The 22,871-nt window shown below is 42.2% G+C and overlaps 1 protein-coding gene across 5 annotated transcripts in view; it reads right to left on the bottom strand.

The window, feature by feature from the left end:
- Positions 1-1,530: 1,530 nt before the first annotated feature.
- The window catches only part of RNMT (RNA guanine-7 methyltransferase), a 95,734-nt gene continuing 74,393 nt past the window's right edge, over positions 1,531-22,871 (bottom strand). For all 5 annotated transcript variants that reach the window (XM_082258486.1, XM_082258484.1, XM_082258483.1 and 2 more), the window contains 4 exons: positions 21,623-21,740; positions 17,372-17,473; positions 10,463-10,496; positions 1,531-2,291 (listed from right to left, as the gene is read on the bottom strand). In XM_082258486.1, coding sequence (XP_082114612.1) covers positions 2,254-2,291; positions 10,463-10,496; positions 17,372-17,473; positions 21,623-21,740 — 292 coding nt within the window. In that variant the 3' untranslated portion in view covers positions 1,531-2,253. The remainder of the gene's footprint in view (positions 2,292-10,462; positions 10,497-17,371; positions 17,474-21,622; positions 21,741-22,871) is intronic.

Below are 22,871 nucleotides of genomic sequence, written 5' to 3' on the forward strand. Positions count from 1 at the left end.
AAAAGTTAATTTCAGTAATTAAATTCAAAAAGTAAAACTCATTAAATAGATGCATCTCTTTTTTTAAATTTTAACGCTGGACCTGAAATGTAAAATGTACTTTCATCTGAAAAGAGGACTTTGGAACACTGAGCAACAAGTCCAGTCCTTTTTCTCTCCTTAACCCAAGTAAGATGCTTCTGATGTTGTCTCTGGTTCAGTATATTTTTAACCGAGTTGTACAGTTTATAGGTCACAGTAAAGGTGGAAAAAGTTCTGAATTTTTTATCGAAGTGTCATTTTTTTTTTTTTACAACACAGAAACCTGACATTTAACAGGGGTGTAGACTTTATGTACACTGTATATAGGGCTCAAAATTTCAAGTCCTGAGCTACTAGCCAGGCCTTATGGGTTACTCACAACCAGTTTCCCAACTCCTAATTATGCTCCTAAACGCCCTCAAAAAGAGCTCATGAAGTTACACTGTTAAATGTTTTATGCAGAATTAAATTATAAAAAAAATTTTAAAAACCACTATCAATGCCGCCTCACCAGTGCCAATCAGCACATCCTCACCAGTGCCGGGGATCAGAGAGAGGACAGGAAGAGGAGAGTGAGATAGATCACCACACTAAGCAGGGATGGCCAGCTGTGACATCTTTGATTTGAATCGTGCAGTGCTCGCAGTCACAAAAAGTCCCGCCTTCTAGACCAGCTCCTATGATAGATGTCACACGCCCTGGCACTGGACCAGTGTGCAGTCCATCAAAGGAGCCAGTCCAGGAGGTGGGACTGTGTGCGACTGCGAGTGCCACACAATTCAAATCAAAGCTGTCACAGAGGGCGATCCCTGCTTTGTATGACACAGCCGCCAGCTTGTTGGGGGAATAGCTCCGATTCAAACCCACCTGCCAGCGGCACACTCCCCCCACCCCCGTGAGATAGGAACATTTTAGTTTTTAATTTATTTGCAAAATTCTACACACTTCCACACTGAGGCGCTTTGGCGGCCAAAAAAAAAAAAAAAAAAAAAAAAAAAAAAAAAGCCACCTAAAAACCTATTCCCATTCCCATTGAAATCAATGAATGCTTTCCACTGGGGCAGTGCGCTGGCGGGGCAATGAAAAAAAAATCTACAAGCAGCATCTTTGGAGTGCTAAAAAAAAAGCCCCTCTCTGAAATGAATGGGAAATGCCTGAAAGGCTCTTCAAAAGTTTCCAAAAGCGCTCAGTGCTTTACTGGTAGTTTAGAAGCACCTCCGTGTGAAAGGGTTCTAGAAAGTTGTCCAAATAAATGTGCGCACACAGATAAAGCCAAAACATTACTTTTACTTTGACTATTCAGGTTTGAGGTTTAACAACATTTTGGATTGACAGAGAGCACTGTAGCTATTCAATAATGAAATTAACCCTCAAAAATACAACTTGCCTAAAAACTGTGAACATAGTGCATATATAAAATAAAATGGAGGTTTATATATGTATATATATATATATATATATATATATATATATATATATATATATATATATATACACATACACATATACACACATACACTTTGTAATGTTCAATCATATTCTACAATACAAAGAGTAAACCGAAGTCAAGAATCTATGGTTTCCATATATCACCTAACGAGTACTTGAAACAACTGTACGCTGTTGGATAACTGCTTCTATATTTACCACATCTGTTATAAACTAGCAATTCTATAAGCAGTTAGGCACAGAGAAATTTGTATGGCTCTTTCATTATGAGAACACCAACATATAATGGTATAAAAAGAAGGATTTGATTATTTAAATTATACATTTTAAGCAGAATAATGGTAGACACAAAAAGCTTGTTTTAGATGTTTATTTAGATACATAATAGCATTATCTTTCCTCTTCAATTAAATTTAATTGTTGCTGCTGTGACAGGCGTAGTCCTTTCAATCTCAAAAAAATTATTTTCCTTTTGAACACAAAATTAAAATTTAAAAAATATTTCTAATCCTTGGTCTGGAAATATTCTCCCAACAGTATGCATACAAAGCATACAAAGATTAAAATATTTATACAAAAAATAGTTCCTGGTCTTATTTACACAAACAAAAGGCCCGTCACAGACAGGCACTTGCAACTGGCACATGAATTTGAAGTAAATATTTTCAGCATGTTTTACTTCCATGCACAAAAAAAACTTTAACAAAAATATATATACTAACACGCACAACACTTGAAGAATTTAAATTTGACAAGTTGGCAGACTGTCCCCAGCAATTTCATTCAAGCCTCTTTTTCAAATGCAAATATTAAATATATACCTGAAGAGAAAAAAAAATTGAAATTTAAAGATGGCAAACATGTGCATTACACTTAATATCATTAAATATACAGTATACAGTGGATATAGAAAATAATTACCCCCTAAAATAATCCCAATTTTGTTGCTTTTCAGCCTGAAATTAAGATAGACACTGTTTTTCTTTTATCCAGCTGTATTCACTCAGTGCAACTTATAACATCCAAGTAAAAGATATAACACCAAGATGTAAAAAATAAATAAAAAAACAGAATTCACTGAGTTGGAAAAAGGATCACACCCCCTAAAAATTACTTGTAATCTCAATAAGGTGTAGCTAATCACCTTCTCAATGGCACACCATTTAAACTGTGATCAGCTGTGGTCATTATGATTAGCTCAGCATGAAAAGCTTTCCTGGAGCATTTCAGTCCCTGGAAGTGCAACTGAAGAAATCAACTAAGGGTGGCAAGGCATCAAAAGATCTTGGTGATAAAGTTGTAGACAGGCACAAGTCAGAAGAAGTCAGGAGATGTATACAAAAACATTTCAAAGGCTTTATCAATGCCTAGAAGCACAGTGAAGTCTATCAAGTGGAAGAAATTTGGTACAACACAGACCCTCCCTGGATTAGTACGTTGTGCCAAACTGGATAAAAGAGCCAGGAGGAAAATGGTCAGAGAGGCTACCAACAGCCTACAGCAACTCTGAAGCAGTTGCAGGAGTTTATGGCAAAGAGTAGTCATTGTGTGCATGTGTCAACAATGTCTCAAATTCGACAAATGCGGCTGGTATGGGAGGGTTGCAAGAAAAAAAAAAAAAAAGCCACTCCTCAAGAAAGGCCACATGCAGTCACGTCTGAGCTTTGCCAAAACGCACCTTGAAGATTCTGAGGCCATATGGAAAAAGGTGTTCTGGTCAAATGAGACTAAAATTGAATTATTTGGCCTCGACGCCAAAGGATGTGTCTGGCGGAAAATCAATACAGCTCACTATCCAAAAAACACCATTCCTACAGTAAAGCATGGTAATTTGTTATGGGGGTCTTTCTATGCAGCAGGGACTGGAACACTTGTCAGGATAGAAGGAAAAATAGATAGGGCAAAATACCGTCAAATTCTTGTGAAAAATCTGGCCTCTGCTGGAAAGTTGTCAATGGGAAGAAAGTTTACCTTCCAACATGACAATGACCCAAAGCACACAGCAAAAATTACCACATAGTAGGGAGAGAATTGAAGGAGAAAAAAGGTGAATGTCCTTGCATGGCCTAGTCAGATCCCAGACTTAAACCCCAAAACAATCTGTGGAGTGACTTGAAGACTACAGTCCACAACCATCAAATTTAACTGAACTTAAGCAGTTCTGCAAAAAGAGTGGGCAAATATTGCAAAGTCTAGATGTGCAAAGTTAGTAATATCCCAACAGACTAAAGGCTGTAATTAAAGCAAAAGGTGATTTAACAAATTACTAACACAAAGGTGTGATGCTTTTTCCAACTTAGTGATTCTGTTTTTAATTTTTTTTTTTCTGACATGTTGGTGGTATATCTTTCACTTGGATGTTATAAGTTGCACAGTTGTAAATACAGCTGGATCATACAAAAAAAAAAAAAAAAAAGAAGAGTTTATTTCAGGCTGCAAAGCAACCAAATGAGATTTTAAAGAGGGGTGCTTTTTTTTCTATACCCCTCTGTATCAGCTCAAAACAGGTAGACCAGTGGAGAGGTCTGATTAAATATGTGGGCTTTGTTCAAGTTTTGCTGAATCTACACTCAGGGCTTCTGTGAAAGTTCTCCTTTAAAAAGGGATGTATAAAAAAAACCACCATTGCTGACTTGTTTTCAAAGGCACAGGCTTTGGGGCAGTGATCTTGACACTTAGGGAGTTACTGATCTGGAAAAAAAAAATAAGATTCCCTGGCAACATGGTTAATCTAGATTGCTCAATACACAGTGACGTCGGGATTATGTTGACAGTCAACAGAAACTGCATCAATAAAAACAAGTCAGCAATCTTAGCTACTATACTTTCACCCCCTCTGGTTCACGTCAACAAATGGCAGGACAGTAATAATGACTTATCATAGTGCTATCTGAGAAAGAAATGTTATTTCCAACTGTATTGCAAAACCCCAGCTGGCAAGACTGTGGACATCGTGGGTGTCACCTGGTTTTTATACGAACTAATGGTGAAATACTCCTGCCTTACCCTCTTGTGTCCAATTATATGAGTAGCTAGCTCACACTAGTATGTGCTTCACACAAATAATAAGCACAATTTTAAACAAAGTGCAGCACAGCAATTGTTCAAAAACTATCATATATTATCCTCCTGGGCAAAATATTAAGGCCCCTTTCACACATGTGGTCCGTTTGTCCGTTTTTCATCCATCCGTTGACAGATGAAAAAGCGGACATCAATGCATCTCTATGTAAAAACATGACAACGGATCATCCGTTAACATCCGTTTTCATCCGCTTCCGTCAAGGTCTGTTTTTTGGAACGGATGAATGCCCTATTTTTCATCAGTCAAAAAAACGGATCGGACGAAAAATGGATGTTAACTACTTGCCGACTGCCTAACGATGATTTACGTAGGCAGTCAACCCCTCACAGGCAAAGTGACATAGTACTACGTCGCTAGCCTGTGAGGCTCTAGGGAGCGGGCGCTCGCTGACAGACACCTACCCCGCGCGAGTGACCGGCGGACCCGATGTCCGCCGGTCACTCGCGATCGTCGGTTACACCGGGAGAAAGGCAGGCGGCTAATGTAAACAAAGCCGCCTGTCGGTCTCCCCTGTGTAACAGCACAGATCATACGGTCTGTGCTGTTACATCACAAGCCACATCCAATCACAGTAAGAATCACGCCCCTAGGGACACACTTGACCCCTCCTTCTCAAATAAAGTTAACCCCTTCCCTGCCAGTGACATTTTTACAGTAACAGTGCATATGTATATCACTGATTACTGTAGAAATGTCACCGGTACCCCCAAAAGTGTCAAAAATGCCAGTCAAGGGTCCGCTCTGTCCGCCGCAATCCCGCAAAAAAAAAAAAAAAAAATCGCAGATTGCCGCCATTACTTGTTAAAAAAAAAATAAATAAAAATGACAAAAATCTTTCCCTTAGTCAACGCAATAACTTTTACGCAAACCAATAAAAATACGCTTTTTGCGTTTTTTTTACCAAACATATGTAGCAGAAAACAAATTAGCCTAAAATGTTAAAAAATTTAGATTTTTACTTTTTGGGGGGGGGGAATTTCATATAAAAAAAGTGAAAAATGTTATTTTTGCAAAATTGGCACTTTTGTTTATATCGCATGATCAAAAAAAAAAAAAAAAAAATTGCACAGGTCACGCAGTGCCGAATCGCAAAATAGGCCCTGGTCAGAAGGGGGTAAAATCTTCCGGGGCTTAAGTGGTTAACGTACAAACGGTCCGTTTTTCATCCGTTTTTGCATTGGTAGTGGATGTAAAAAAAAAAAAAAACCGGACGAAAAAACTGATACATTTTGACGTGACTGAACTGATGAACTGAACGGACCATGTGTGAAAGGGGCCTAAATAATGTGCTTAGATGTGCATCCACCATAATAGTCTTCCACTCAATCTAAAAACTGAAGACGTGCGAACTAATACCACCTTAATTATCCCATATGCTGGAAAGTAAATGTCTCTACGTTCAAAAAAATACTAAAATATTGTGCTTAGATTTTCATCCACCACAAAAATCTTCCGCATAATTCAAAAGCTAAACAAGTATAAAACCAAACAAATGTCACTTTAATGAGGAAGTTAACTTGCCTGGATTGTTTGTGCCTATAAAAAAGCTTACCTATAGGTACTGTAAATATCTCCTAAACTGGTGCAGTTAGATTTACTGTATATGCCGCTGACGTCATTGGCGCATGTGCTCTGAAATAACGGCCAACTGTGCCGTGACTAGCAGGCACCCAGGCATGCACGGCAGTGACGTCACGCAGCTCCGGCCAGTCACACAGCTGGAGTCCGTGGACATGGAAGGAAATGGGCAAAGATGGATGCAGCCTCCAGTGGCGACAACGAGGACTTCCTTTGCAGGAGAGTTTCATATAATAAGCACACTAGTATGCAACGCATACTAGCACATTATGCCTTTACTTTGGGGTGTTTACTTCCTCTAATTATCCAGTGTGCTGAAAGTTAAATGTCTCTCCATGATATCACTCCCAATCCACCTTCACCTTGCGATTCCCTTTCCACCACACAAATGCTCTCAAATTGTTTTAATGACCTATATATGATAAGGTCACAGCAAACAATTATGAGATTTAAATAGGGTCATCCAATCTTCAATTCACTGTCTCCTCTCCTTCTCCCAGGTAACACTCAGAGTAAAATAAAACATTGTGGTGCTTTCAATAAAATAATCCATTTATTTTAAAACGTGATGGAGAATGATATAGGTTTAATCGTTTTTGAAAAATTGTAGCGCCACACTTATTTAGATTTAAAAAGGTTTCTTGTATACACATGGCAAGGGGCTCCAGGGTTAGAGGCAAACCTTTTGTCTACTCAGAATCTTAACCACTTCTAGGAAGATTTTTCCTCTTAATGACCAGGCCCTATTTTGCGATTTGTCACTGCATTACTTTAACGGACAACTGCACGGTCGTGCGATGCGGAACCCAAATGAAATTGATGTCTTTTTCCCACAAATAGAGCTTTCTTTTGGTGGTTTGATCCAACACCTGACTCGGGTAATCCGCCTGCCAGTTCTCCACACCTGGGATGTGCACAGCAGAGAGGGCTGGAACAAACTTTTCCGCCCAATCAAGGATCTCTGCCACCCCCGGGCCGCCAAGACACACTTGGTGCCCCCTGATGATTGATGTAAGCCACGGCTGTGGCATTGTCCGATTGAATCTGGACCAGACAATCTTGCAGACGATTTGTCCAATGGCTCAGGCAAAGCTTTATCGCTCAGAGCTCCAAAATATTTGAATCGGAAGATTGGACTCTTCCTACTGTCCAGGACCCCTGGGTGAAGAACTTCCCCAGACTCCTCCGTAGCCTGACGGGCTGGCATCCGTGGTTACCACTGTCCAATACAACGGAAGGAAGGACTTGCCCTGGCACAGTGCTAACGAGTGAAGCCACCATAGTAGAGCAGTCTGTGTTGTGACTCAACCGAATCAAAGCATCCTAGGACTTTGGATCTTGGTTCCATTTGATGAGACCCTCCCTTTGTAAGGGTCTTGTGTGGACTTGAGCAAACGGAACCACCTTGAAGGTTGACACCATCAGACCCAAGGCCCGCATGCAAATCCGCAGAGAGGAAAGATTGCTTCCCAAAAGCAAATGATCGCCCCCTTCAACTTGTGCAGCTTGTACGAAGGAAGAAAGACCCTCGCCAAAGCGGAATCCAGAGTCAGGCCCAGATAATCCAGTCCTAATGAAGGTATTGATGTTCCAACCGAACTCTTGTAGAGTCCATACAGTGATCGTTTAAGATAGAATGCTGACACGTCTTGAGCAGTGGGCCATACTTGTCTGTATTGTTCCATACGTAGCATGTGTCCTGCAGATACGAGGACTTCTTGATGTCTATAGAGACCAAAAAGTCTCCTTGGTGTAGAGACGCCACTACCGTTCGAATGGATTCCATTCGAAACTTCTGTACTCGCACAGAGTGGTTCAGAGCCTTTAGGTCCAGAATTGGACGTACCGCCCCCACGTTAAAATTGTCTGCACCAATAAAAATCAGTGAATCTACCAGCGCCCTTGTATGTGCAGTAAAAAAAGGAATCTCCTCACTGCAGAGCACACGAAGTGCGTGCACGTAGACCCAGTAGAGTCGCTAAGCTCACCCTGAGAACATAACAAGCAGGGGAGGTCTCAGACCACAGTCCCACTAGGAGACACCGGCTAAAGACCATAAATTACATGAGGGGGCCAGCCGTGAAGCAGACGCGCAGGCAGAGTACTCCCACAAAAAACAATGTCCCCACGGTGCCCCCTGGTTCAAGGAGGGCACCAGGCAGTCCATATAGCCACCCCCCCTGAGGAGGGGGGGGCTGCTCTATCACCCCAGTCAGCAGCTCAAACGGCCTGGTCAGCAGCTCGGTCAGCCAGTCTCGAGGAGGCCCCAAAGCAGCAGCCTAAATTTAGGGCCCGATCCGGTCGCGAGTCTGCTGCCAGCTCTCGCAGCAGTTCAGAAAGCTCGCTTAGGAGCCCGGACAGCCTGACATGGTACCATCACAGCCGCAAGTAGCCTGTAAGCTGCAGTCTCAATTTTTGGCCCGATCCGGCTGGGTGAGGCGATCCATCAGCATCCGCCGATCAGTTCAGTCAGGCACCTCGGACAGCTTGACATGGTACTCCGACAGCCGGAGTAGATCTGCAAGTTGCGGCCTTAATTTTTGGCCTGATCCAGCCACGTGAACCGCAGACCTGCTGATGAAGAAACATCCGCTCCCCCTCAAGACTAACTGCCACAGGGAGCCCAAAAGACATTCCTGCCCCAGGGAGCCGGGAACTTGCTCAAAGACCCCGTGTGCATTCCGGACAGCAACAACCGCATCCATTACACCCCCCACCCCCCACTGGAGCAAGTGGCAAAGCCAGTTCCTACCTAACCCGGGGAGGGGGTAGGTTGGGGCCAAAAGACCACCGTGATGGTTAGAGGGGCTGGGGGAATAAAAAGGGAACCCAAGGGTCCGACCATCCCAAGGAGGGGTGCACGTCTACCCCGAGATCGCAAGAGCTATGGAGGCCACCACCGACATCAGGTAGGCACTACTCCAGACAGACTCTCTCTCCAATCGAGGTGGGGGTGCTGACAGCCAAGGAGTACGCTATGACTCAGGCCAAACCAGGTCATGTGTGTCCCGGCGAGGTGTTTCACTTGCGGGCCAGCCCTGGTCTATTGGGGCTCCGTCGTGGCGAGGCCTAGCACTGGGCTATAACCTGCACATGCTCGTTGGCCTGGGCGACCTTAAGGATCTAGCATATCCAGTCCGAAACCCAGGTCGGCTGTTGATTGCATTTCTCTCAGGAACATAACTAGCTAAAAAAAAATTTAATTTTTAACAAAGGTTCCCTTTAAAATAAAAAGACACGCTAAGCCCGAAAGCCCGAAGTCCCAGCCAGCAACTATATCCTACTCCTAAACTAGGCAGAAACAAACTGAGGGCTATAGCAGAGTGAGTGGGTATATTCCTGCAGGGACTGCCCTATAGGCTTGTTCCCGCCTAGTGTCCTACTCCTGTGGGGGGCAGCATAACCCAAAGGTCAAGAATATATGGAGCGGAGTCTCAATGAACGATAGAGAAACTTTACTTTAACTATTACAAAGGATCATTAGGATTTGCAAAGCATTTGATAAAAAAAAAAAAAAAAAAAAAAGGCACCTTAGGCTAGGTCTTAATATTTTAAAAACCGAACTTGGCCCCATCTCCTCTTGCCCCTATACTTAAGTATGACCGGTGACCTTACTGACCAACAGCAATCCTGAGAGGGGATGAAGCCAAACTAAACACAAATCGTGTGGTTTAGCCCCCATTCACACTGGGGCGACGCTACTTCGCACCGCGACCTCCGAGGTCGCGGTGCGAGCAGCGCGCCGCTACCTCGGAGCGGCCGCCACGGACTTCGTAACATTGAAGTCTATGGCGGTCGCCTCCTGGTCGCCCCAAAGAAGCTCCGGACCCTTTTTCTGAGTCGGAGCGACTTGTGTCGCTCCTATCAGAACGGGTCCGCAGCTTCCCTATGGGAGGCGACCTGCGGGGCGACCAGGTCGCCTCACAGGTCGCCCCAGTGTGAACGGGGGCTTACACCTCTGGACATGCAGGCTTGTGCATTTATTTACCAACATCTACTTATGCATGATTTTGCCATATGCTCAGCTTAAATTGCACAGGTTTAGGTCATGTTTACTTGAACCTGTGAGTTGCAACTGTAACGGAAACTTATCCTGGTTCAGTGGTCAGAAACACACAAGATAAACATAATCTGTAATAAAGGACATGTTGGTTTTTCATTTGGTTAGTTCCTCCTAGGACATGCATCACAAACAGTTTAGGTCAATGATGGCGAACCTTGCCACCCCAGAGTGCATGTGCATTCTGGGAAATGTAGTTCCAAAACATCTGGGGTGCCCAGGTTCGCCATCACTGGTTTAGGTCATGTACAGCATTTAAGATTACTTACTTGTAGCTTCCCATTCAGATTTACTTAGAGTTCCCTAAAAGTAAAAAAAAAAAAAAATATATATATAGATCAAATTTAGAGGCACTACCTGTAGCTTTTATTAACCTTTTAATACAAAAAACGTGAAAAAGCTCAAATAAATCTATATAAACTTGAGTTATTAAAATGTAGATTTTAATATATTTATTGTTATAGATTATTGTACTATTTGCTTCTGGCTAATCTACTTATCTCACTGATAAAAGATAGGTCTGACTGAGACCCAGCCCCCTAAAGAGTGGATATGTGCTTGACACCTTAGCGTTTATTCCCGCTCTGCCTGCAGAGAGAACTTCGACCAGCGTAGAGCCTGTAGGTACTGGGTAACTCGTAATGCACATCTTTAAAATACACAACCGTGCATTATCTTTCTCCCTCCCCTGCAAAAACTAGGATGGCCATGCCAAAGCCATACGACTGCATTTTTAATCTGACTTTTATTCACCTGGTAGCCTGGGATTAGGTCTTGTTTTCCTGGACTGTAACAGGATTCAGCACAAAGGGGCATTTTTTTTCTTTGGGTAAGAAAGCCATTTATTTTTTCAGAAATAACGCCATTCCGCCAATGCTCACATATGCACCTTTGAGGTGACGTGCGATACCGTTAAAAGATATTAACGAATTTGGGTTTTCAAAGCAAAAAATTTTATAATTGAAATTAAACAAGGAAAAAAAGAGGCATGAATAAAACCAAAAACATAGCAAGTACCTACTCCCCCTCAAGAACCACAAATACAAAATAACAAAATAACTAATGTATACATTAGGTACCCTATGTACAGAAATAGATAAAAAAAAAAAAAAAAGCTAATTTAGAAATATATTCTAATGCTAAATAACTCAATTGTAAAAACTAGATTTTTGTAAGAACGTATGCACAGTCGACCAAGTTGCCGCCTTGCAAAACTTGCAGCACTGACGCCTGATGGCGAAAAGCCCAAGAGGCACTCAGCGCTCTAGTAGAATGTGCCTTCACTGGGAAAGGAGGAACCTGACCCTTCAGTGAATAAGCCTGAACTACCGTCTGCCTGAGCCACCTGGATATGGTCACAGCAAATGCAGCCAATCCTTTATGAGGTCCTTCAGTAAGGACGAAAAGAGCGTCTGATTTTCTAAAAGACTCAGTGGCCTCCAAGTAAACCCCGATTGCCCGAACCACATCCAAAGAACGCAAGGCAAATTCTTTGGGATGTTTGGGACAGAGTGAAGGCAACACTATCTTCATTCAGATTAAAATCAGAAACCACCTTAGGAACAAACGACTGATTATGTCCAAGTACCACTTTATCTCTGTGGACCACCAAATAAGGTGAGCGGCAAGAAAACCCCGCCAATTCAGACACTCTGTGGGCAGAAGTGATAGCCACCAAGGAGGCAACCTTCTGAGACAATGAAAACAGAGAAATCTTTCAATTGTTCTCAAAAGGAGGCTTTTGAAGAACAAATACCAAATTGAGATCCCACGGAAGTAACAGGGAGCATCCCAGATGAGCCATATGGTGCATTCCCTGAACGAAAGTACGAATCAAGGCATGCATAGCTAACTGGCGTTGGAAATATATAGCTGAGGCTGATACTTGGCCTTTGATAGTGCCCAAGGCCAATCTCTGTTCAATCCCTTTCTGCAGAAAAGCCAAGGCCCTAGCGATTGAAAACAAGTGAGGATGCACCTTCAGCGATTCGCACCATGAAATTTAGGATTTCCACGTACGATGATATATCCTCCTGGAAGTCAACTTCCTAGGCTTCAACAGCGTAGGAATCACAGAGTCAGAAAGACCTCCATATCTCAAAAGCCATGTTGTTAAAGCCAGCGACTGTAAAGCAGGATGAAAGAACGGACCTTGAGACAACAGATCTTCCCTGAGAGGAAGTATTCAAGGAGCATCGGCAACCAACCTTACTAGGTCTGCGTACAAAGACTGGCAAGGCCAGTCTGGGGCCACCAGATTGACCGGAATCCTTTCCACCTCTCCTGCATAGAAGCCTCGACAGGAGTTTCAGAGGAAGAAAGGCATTAATCAGCCGATACTGACCCCAAGGAGCCACCAGCGCGTTTGTGGCATCGGCCAGAGGATCTCGAGACCTGGCTATGAACCTCTGCACCTGCTTGTTGGAGACGAGAAGCAAACAGAAAGACCTCGGTTTTCCCCCACCGAGCACACAGGGAGATGAAATACTCCGGATATAGGGATCACTCCCCTTGATCCAACACCTGACGACTAATCTGCTTGCCAGTTCTCCACACCCGCCCAGGCCAGATTCTCAGCCACCTCCTTGGCCCCCCAAGACACTTTTTGTGCCCCCCTGGTGATTAATGTAAGCCATAGCCGTGGCAATGTCTCATTGAATCCGAACAGGACAATCTTGCAGACCAGTGGTCCAGTGATTCAGACAAAGCTTTATTGCTCTGAGCTCCAAAAGATTTATTGGTAGTTTGGACTCTACCGTCCAGGTTCCCTGGGCACAGAGCTTCCCCAGTACCCCGCCCCAGCCTGACAGGCTGGCGTCCGTGGTTACCACCATCCAAAACAACGGAAGGAAAGACTTGCCTGGCACAGTGCTGGAGATTGAATCCATCACAACAGAGCAGACTGTGTTGTGGTTTAACCAAATCAAAGAGTCCAAGGACTTTGGATCCGTGTTTAATTTACAAGAATCTCCCTTTGCAAAGGACTTGTATGGAACTGAGCAAATGGAATCGGCTCGAAGGCTGATACCATCAGACCCAAGGCCCGCATGCAAGTCCACAGTGAAGACAAATTGTTTGCCAACAACCACCAAATCGCCCCCTGCATTTTTTGCAGCTTGTCCAGGGGAAGAAAGACCCTCGCCAAAGCGGAATCCAGAGTCAGGCCCAGATAATCCAGTCTCAAGGAAGGTATCATGGCGGATTTGTTGATGGTCCACCTGAACTCCTGCAGGGTTTTGATAGTGATTGTCGGGTAGCCCATCAGGGCTGAATGAGAGTCTGCTCTCAACAGGAGATTGTCTAGGTACCCCAGTACTGCAATCCCCCGTTGGCGCAGCAATGCCAACATTTTGGTAAACCCCTGGCAGCGGAGGCGAGACCAAAGGGTAATCCCACAAATTGGTCATGCTTTCCTACTACTGCAAAGCAAAGAAACCGCTGGTGCCCAGCGTAAATAGGGATGTGTAGATATGCGTCCCTGATATCTATGGAGGCTAAAAAGTCTCCCTGGTGCTGTGAAGCCACTTCCATTCGAATGGATTCCATCCAAATCTTCTGTACACGCACAAAGTGATTCAGGGCCTTGAGATCCAGAATTGGCCGCACCTTGCCCTTCTTTCTGGAGAATAAAACCCTTGAAAACTTTCCTGAAAAGGAACAAGTACAATCACTCCTTGCGACAGCAAATCGTGTACCACCCCTCGCACGTCCCTGGTCTATTACTTCCAGCACTGCAGGGGGGAGCCGTTCAGCTTCCAAGTTACTTCTCAGTAACTTCACCCATTCAGTAACCATCTGCGACTGACACCAGTGTTCCCAAAAGTAGTTTTCAATATTGAACCCGCTATCACCCGTAGGCGATGGGACAGACTCCACTCGTCTAATCACGGGGTCCGCAAAAGTCGGTGATTCCTCCACCGGAATTACAGTAGACATATTCAGCCTGGAAACTGGGAGATCCACCTTCGTTGGGACAGTCCACCTAATGGATACTGCATCCGCAAAAGGGTAACACCAGCATGTGCTTGATGCACCATCATTGTTCATCCACAATGTTATGAAACATTTCAGGACAAGGGAACACCTTGCCAAATTTAGGGGATTTGAGGGAGCCAAAAGACATCGGCGTACCTGACGCTGTAGATTCATCAGCCTGTCACCCTCCTCAAAACCTCTACATCTGGAGAAAAATCGAGAGTGATCAATTTTATCCAAGACCGTCTAGCTGTTGTGCATCCTTCCAGGCTGAGCTATTGGGACGGATCCTGAATGATGTACTGCGCTTCCTTTTGCTAAACCTCAGCTGTTAGAAGAGTTTCCCATTCTAGATTGGACTTTTTACGTACACCAATTGCTTTGAGCAGTACACCCCTCAAGAACGCTTTCATAGTGTCACACACCACCTGGTGAGAGGCAGAGCTATCAATGCAAAAAAATTCAGATAGGGCCTTGCTCGTTGAGTCCCCTTGGGAAATGAACTTAAAAAAAAAAAAAAGGCAGGAATGTACCAATTAGGCTTGATCTTTGGTTTAGGCTTGTCTAAAGTAACCAATATTGGGGAGTATAGCATAAGTAGAATTTGCGCTATGGATAATTTAATCGTCCAAAATGGTGCGAACTGCTGCCCCCAATTAGACTGCTACCTAGGAACTACAAATAATGTGTTTGTACAAAAAAAAAAAAAAAGTAAATAAAAATGTATGTATGTATGTATGTATGTATGTATGTATGTAACACACGTAAATCATGTGCAATATGTGCAAAAAAACTGCTCCTATTGTGCAAAATGCATAACATTGTGCAACTTTAGCCAAAAAAGGAATTCATGACAAAAAATTCACAAAAGTTGTGCAAAAAACATATAGTGCAAATTTGCGAAACCTCCTTACAGTGAGATTCCAGATACATTCAATATAGAATTTCCACACAGACTGTATTTTCCGGCGTATAAGACGACCCCCCCCCCCCCCCCTCGACTTTTTAAGTTAAAACATAGGTTTTGGGCTATACTCACCACATAAGACTACCACCCCTTCCGAAGCGAAGCAAAACAAGGCAAGACCATATACGCCGAGTATAAAAATTCCAAAGGTAATCAAGTGTAATATGAAAGCGATGGCTGTCTATGCCCTATTCATCTGCAAGGTAACGTAAATGTATTCTCTTATAAATCTCCAAGGTATTGTAAGTATTACCGGTAGATGTATAATCTTTCAAGGTGCTTGCTGTGGGGGAATCCTGTACCGGTATACCGTATGTACTGTAGCTTTGGCTCAGCGCCGTATACATATACGCGGTGAGCGATGTATTCTATTATTAAATGCAAAGCCTGTTCGGATTGGCGGAGTCAAGAGAGATTAACATCATCCCGCCAATCTGAGCAGGCTTTGCATTCAATAATAGAATACATCGCTCACCGTGATTGGCTCAGCGCGGTATACTGCGTAGCCGAAGGTACAGTACAGTATACCGGTACTGGATTCCCGCACAGCCAGCCCCCTGAGAAGATTATACATCTACCGGTAATACTTTTACTTACAATACCTTGGAGATTTAATAAGAGAATACATTTATGGTACCTTGCTGATGAATAGGGCACAGACAGCCAGGGCTTTAATAGATTACACTTAATCACCTTTGGGATTTTTATACTCAGGTTATAAGACGACCACCCCCACATGTGGAGACACCGGGGCTCACTGCATGTCGTGGCACCAATTTGATAGTGACAGCACCATCTGTTTTTCCACTGATGGCACTACAAGGAACAAGGCCACAGGAAAAGTGATATCTAAGGTCACTGCACATCACTTATGAATGGGAAATTTAAAGGACACTACACTTTATCTATGAACAAAGTATTGAGTTTTGTGTGTGATTTATGGTATATGTGGAAATGATATATTGAATGTATCTGGAACCCCACTGTAAGGAGGTTTCACTGATTCCAGCACTTGCACTATATATGTTTTGCACAATTTTTGTGAATTTTTCATCATGAATTTTTTGCTAAAGTTTCACAATAATGTTTATTATTTATTTTGCACAATAGAAGAAGTTTTTTGTACAAAAATATTTGCACATATTGCATGGTTTACCTGTGGATAATTATATATATATATATATATATATATATATATATATTTTTTTTTTTTTTTTTTGCACATACACATTGATAATTTGTAGTATACACAGAGCAGCGCCACAAAATATAGAATATATACATCTCTCAATATCTGGGAGAGATCTGTGAGTCCCCTGCTTATACATTGTACGTTAGAGACCCATGGGAGTATCAAACCTGTGCCCAAAGTTAGATCTATCAAACTTTTGGGGCGTTTTTTCTTAAGCTGGAACAAAGGCTTTAGTCAAGGTAGAGGGAATTTGAACAGTTTCAAATACCAGACAGTCAATATTGGTACAAACCCTTCAGGCTTCTGCTAGAAAGCTGAACTTGAAGCGGAACTTCATCTTTTAGCATGACAACGACCCAAAGCATACATCCAAATTAACAAAGGAATGGCTTCACCAGCAGAATAATGTTTTGGAATGGCCTGGCCAGAGCCCAGGCTTGAATCAGATTGGAAATCAGTGGGGTGAAGAGGGCTGTGCACAGAAGATGCCCTAGCAATCTGACAGATTTGGATTGTTTTTGGAAAGAGTGGTCAAATATTGCCAAGTCAAGATGTGCCATGCGAATAGACTTAAAATACCCAAAAAGGACTTGGTGCTGTAAAAAAAAAATAAAATGGTGCTTCAACAAAGTATTAGTTTAAGGGTGTGCACACTTTTGCAACCAATTTTTTATTTATTTTTTTTTTTTTTTTTACTTCCCTGCACCTCAAAGATTTTAGTTTGTTCAACTAAGTTACAGTTTGTAGGTCACAGTAAAGGTGGAAAAAGTTATGAAATTATCTTTATCTCATTTTTTTTTACATTACAGAAACCTGACATCTTAACAGGGGTATATAGACTTTTTAAATGATTGATATATGTTTTATACCTGTTAGGAGTGTAAATAAATATAATCTGTTATTTTCATTGCCAAATCATGGGCTAAATAAGTAGTTGTTCAAGAAACATCAGGACATAAACACCTCTAAGGACTGTTGCCTAATAGAAACATAACTATATACATCATTTTTTAGCAGTAGTACATATAACTGACAAACACTTACCAAGGGCATCTTGGCTTTCCCACTATCCTTAGTTTTCTTTGCATGCTCATAGTCTTCTTCACTGTTCGAGACTAAACTTGCATTTGATGCTGGTGGATATTGCTATAAGAAGATTTAAAAAAAATAATAATAAATATATATCTATCTCACAGCAAAAGGACTACCTTACAACAAAAATACTGTACAATTTAAAACATCTACTGTATATTCCAGTGGGGCTGTATAACTGAAACGGTTTAAAATAACCAGATTTTATCCAACAGTCTGACAGTGAGAAGTAAATGTCCTTGTTTTATTCAAGTTGTTGATTGTTATGACAAATGTATAATCCATGAGCATAATTAGAATATCCTAAAAACTACATTATGCAGCACTACATTCACAAACTATCATGCTCCAGCACATACTTCCTAAGACCATGCAATCAAAAACAGCAGCTTGTGTCTGATCCTCTTCATCTTACCATGTCATACATCAATTTTTCAACACCAAAATAAGACTGTATTCAGTAATGTGTACTCAAGAGTATATATTTTTAAATCTGCAGAGATGCCATTAAGTCAAGCAATTTTTCTGGCTGACCAAAAAAGTGTATAATTATAACAGAATACCACGTAATATGCATGCAGGCATGATGAGGAAAAGTCAACTGCAACCAATTTAGGCATTCATGTTTTTTTTTTTTTTAAATAGATGCAATCTGTTACCCGGATCCTTCACAGTATAAAAATCAATTAAATCAATTTAATACAGGCAAAAATAAATAAAATCTAGAAGGCAAAGCAACTTGCACTTTACTGTCCTCAGGGTCCCTTAATAGCCATTCAGCATGAATTCTTTTACACTAGTTTATGGGAACCATAAAGATATCTTCATTAGATGGAAAAAAAAAAAAAAAAACTCTACACATTACACAAGTGGATGCAGCATTGATCCCCCCCATCAGCTCTGTAGTGAGAACTGAGCGATCAAACACCACTAATAGCTCCGTTCTCCCCTTCGCTCTGAGCAGAGACAAGACAGTCAGTCACCAGTTCTCTGCTCCGCATCTCCAGTGCCCACTGAACTGTGAAGGGGGCAGGATGAGCTGGCCCAGGCTCTCAGTGGGTCGGTAAGAGGCTGAGCCAGGTGAAATTCCAGGGTTCTGGGTGAATCCTGACCATATGGTCGGAATCTTTTCAGAGCCTAGACTGGCTGTGATGTCAGCAGGCTATAGCCCCCTATGAGCTGAAAATGGGTCACGGGAGTGCAAAAACAAACTGCACTCCTGTGATCCACAGGAGAAGTATACTCAAAAAAGCTTTGCCTATATGTCTTTAAAGCGGTAGTATACCGATTTTTGTCACTTTTACCTACAGGTAAGCCTATAATAAGGCTTACCTGTAGGTACAATTAATATATCCTAAACCTGCACAGTTTAGGAGATATTTGCACTGTATGCAGCCGCTGACGCTAGCTGCGCATGTGCTCCGAAGGTCCGGCGGACCTTCAGAGTTCCTTGCCGAGAAGTTGCCGGAAAGTTAATCCCCCGCGCGCATGGGCTGGAGCGATGTCATTGCGGCTCCGGCCAACTAAAAGCGCCGGAGCCGCCGATCATGTCCGCTCCCACAGCGGTGTCCAGGGGTCCGTGTCGGGGCTTCGTTTTAACCGCTTGCCGACTGCTCACAGTATATTTACTGCGGCAGTCAGCCCCTCACAGGCAGAGTGACGTAGGTCTACGTCGCTCGCCTGTGAGGCTCTGGGGAGCGAGCGCGCGCCCGCGGAGGCGCGCTCCCGCACCCCCCCGCGCGTGTGACCAGCGGACCCGATGTCCGCCGGTCACTCGGCGATCGGCGGGGGAGAGGGAGAATGTCAGGCAGCTTGTGTAAACAAGCCACCTGTCATTCTCCTCGCTGTAAAAACACTGATCACATGGATCTACTATGTAGATCCGTTGATCAGTGTCCTTACAGCTCAAGCCACAGCCAATCACAGTAGAAAGAACGCCCCTAGGGACACACACAGCCCCTCCCTCCCAAATAAAGTTAACCCCTTCACTACCAGTGTTTTACAGTAACAGTGCATATATATATATAGCACTGATTACTGTAGAAATGTCACTGGTAACCCCAAAAGTGTCAAAAATGTCAGTCAAGGGTCCGATCTGTCTGCCCCAATGTCGCAGTACCGCAAAAAAAAAAAAAAAAAAAAAAAAAAAAAAAAAAAAAAAAAAAAAAAAACACCAAAAATGACAGAAATCTTTCCCTTAGTTAGTAAATGCGATAACTTTTGCGCAAACCAATCAAAATACGCTTTTTGCGATTTTTTTTACCAAACATAGGTAGCATAAAACAAATTGGCTGAAAATTTTAAAAAATTTTGATTTTTACATTTTTTTTGGGGGGAATTTCATATAAAAAAAATGTGAAAAATATTGTTATTTTTGCAAAATGTACGCTCTTTTTTTGTTTATAGCGCAAAAAGTAAAATTCGCACGGGTGATCAAATACCACCAAAAGAAAGCTCTGATTGTGGGAAAAAAAGGACGCCAAATTCGTTTAGATACAGCGTCGCACGACCGCGCAATTGTCTGTTAAAGTCACGCAGTGCCGAATCGCAAAATACCCCCTGGTCGTTTAGCAGGAAAATCCTCCGGGACTTAAGTGGTTAAGGTATTTCATGATGAGCTAGTATGCGATGCATACAAGCTCATTATGCCTTTGTCTTGCAGGGTCTTTTTTTTTGAGTATACAACCGCTTTAAAAACAAAAAGATTCACATTATCTCCCCCTTTCAGTAGAAAATTCAATAGATAGTCCTTAGTTATAGATTTTCAAGTGAGCATTAGAGTATTTTGTCACCTAGTTTATTAAAGGAGGGACACCACTAAGAAGAAAAAAAAAAAAATTCTCCATGATGTCAAGTTTCCCTAAAACCCAGTGTATCTATAAAGGAAATGGTTTCCCTGTGGACAGTGGCTGGGCTTTCCTATTTAGTTGATATTTTCTGTTGTCCTGACCATATCATCGATGAAGCAAAGCAATCAGTCACTTGAGGATTCCCATCCAAGCACAACCCATCAGTGACCTAGTTGTTTGCTTACATCCCCAGCCTTACTGCAGTGACATGTTAGGGCGCCTTAAACCTTTTCAACGCAGAGAAACCCTTGAAATAACTTTCCGGTCTCAGGGAACCCTTGATAAAAAGGATTATATCTACAACTCATGATACATTAGGGAGGTTGTCATTGGGATGGATGTTCATTACATTTTTGGTCATTGGGAAGAATTACCCCCTTACAGATAGCTAAAAAGATGAATGGTGTCAGTGGGTTGGTGTCAGAAATTGCTTATTGTTTAAGGAACCCCTAGCAACCTCTGGAGGAACCCTAGTTGAGAAACCCTGTGGTAGGCTGTGGATGCCAGGAACTAAAGCAACATTACATACTGGTGATGTAGAACAGCTAATAAAACTCCTCCGTCTGTCAATCAAAAAAAAAAAAAAAAAGCTTTAAGCAGAACTAAACTTAGAAAAAAAAAAAAAATGAACAGAAGGGCTATTTTTTTTCAGAAGTGACATGCAATTTAGCTTCAGCAATAAAATAGACTTACCTGCCTGTTAGCAATCACCCCTAGAATGTAAACAGAGCTACACATCACAGCGTCAGTGTCCTGAGATGAATGACACCAGCATATGCGCAGGAATGATGTAATTCTGCGTTGGTCAATGTGGCCAAGCACCGGCTCCTGGAAGAAGCCTGTGATACTACGCCAATGCTGGTGAGGGACCTCACAGGCATCAGACCGTTGAAGCAGAGGTAAGTATTTGCACCTTTAGCGGAGCTTTAAAATCTGCCTAGGATCTAAAGTACTCAGAAAAGTCTAATCCTTAACGAATGTAATGTGGATGCCATCAGTCCACCCACCCTATAAGCCCATTAGTTCACTGTCAGCCCCCCATGTTAATGAAATCCACGTTAAAATTTCATGACAGAAATAATACTATGTTAAAAAAAAAAAAAAAAAAAAAAAAAAAAAAGAAGAGAAGAACTAAGCATAAGAAAAAGCACTGTAAACCGAAATTAGGCAACCTCAAAAGTGTCAGACATGTCCCACTGACAAAAAAACGCTTTCCTTAACTAGTAAAAACAAATGAGGAAGCATCACTTTCTCCAGTAGAGCTTTGAAGCAGTTTGCATATTGTGACTAACATAATAGTATGCAATCTTGGGTGACAGTCTTCTATGTCATTAACAAGGCTTAACAAAATTACCTCCAAAGCCTGCATTTTTTTCAGCAGAGTTTTCTGTTCGTCATTTTTAACCTTCTCTTCAAAAAATTCCTTAAAGGTCCTCTTGTAAATTAGTTTCATTTTATACTTCTTGGCCATTCTGCAAAACAAATAGATGTGTTAGTTTCTCCCACGCTCTCACTTCAGCTCCATCGCCGCTTGCTTATTCTCATTTTCTCCATCTATTTTCATTTATTTTTCCAAATGAAGCACCTTAAAAACAGACATAGCAGCACCTCATGGCCAATACCGGAATTACAGTTTCAAAAGTTATTTCTTGGCCGTTTTCACTGCATACTTTACCATTTATATTGCAAATGTGCTTTTAGGAAACCAGTACTGAGAAATTTTGGATGCTGCCATTGCTGAACTATGTCTGGCTGATCTAAGTCAGTACTTTACACATCAGAGCTTTGATTTCACTGACATTCCAAACTGCATGTTTGTTCTGGGACCTAAACCAGAGCTCCAGACGTTTTTGTTTATTAAACCTCAGCCGTACGAAAAATTGTAGCGGTTGACTTTACACACACACACACACACACACACACACACACACCTGTCCCACAATCCAGCAATGTGCTCACCCGAGCCGTCCCTTCTCGGTGCCGGCATCTCAACTGTGGGCATCCAGCTGTGACAGCTCCCCAGGGTGGTTCTGGCAGTCTTCTGGGACCTGTGACATGTCCCAGAAGACTGCAGGGAGTAAAGGGAAGAGGAGAACTACTGCTTGAATCCCCTAGTTTTGACAAAGAATCTGATGAATCTGAGCAATTAATATTCTTTATACATTTCCCCCGCCCCCCCCCCCCCCCATGACAAAATTGCCAAAGAAATCCTTGTTCGTCTACAAAATATGAAATTATTACTATCATAAAAAATTACTATTCAGTGAAATAATTTGACCATAGCTGAAATACTGAATTTTTTTGCATATTCAGGAGGCATTAAGTAGTAAAAAAAAAAAAAAAAAAAAAAAAAAAGATTTTTGTAAGATCTTACTGTAAAGTGTTTCTCGGATGTCAGTCGACAGACACAGCCTCATCTCCATGAGCTGAGTGGGTTTAGGATCCTCCCATCAGGAGTAGTTAAGCAGCAACATTTGAATACACACGCCCAGGGGGCATAAACCCCCACTGCACAATCCAGCAAATCAGTTTAGTTTAAAAGCAGTGAAGACAAAAAGGACCAACCCCAAACAGAGGGGCGGGTTGCTGCGTCTGTCAACAGA

The sequence above is a fragment of the Pelophylax lessonae genome (assembly GCF_965119305.1).
Source record: "Pelophylax lessonae genome assembly, chromosome: 5".
Lineage (NCBI taxonomy): Eukaryota > Metazoa > Chordata > Amphibia > Anura > Ranidae > Pelophylax > Pelophylax lessonae.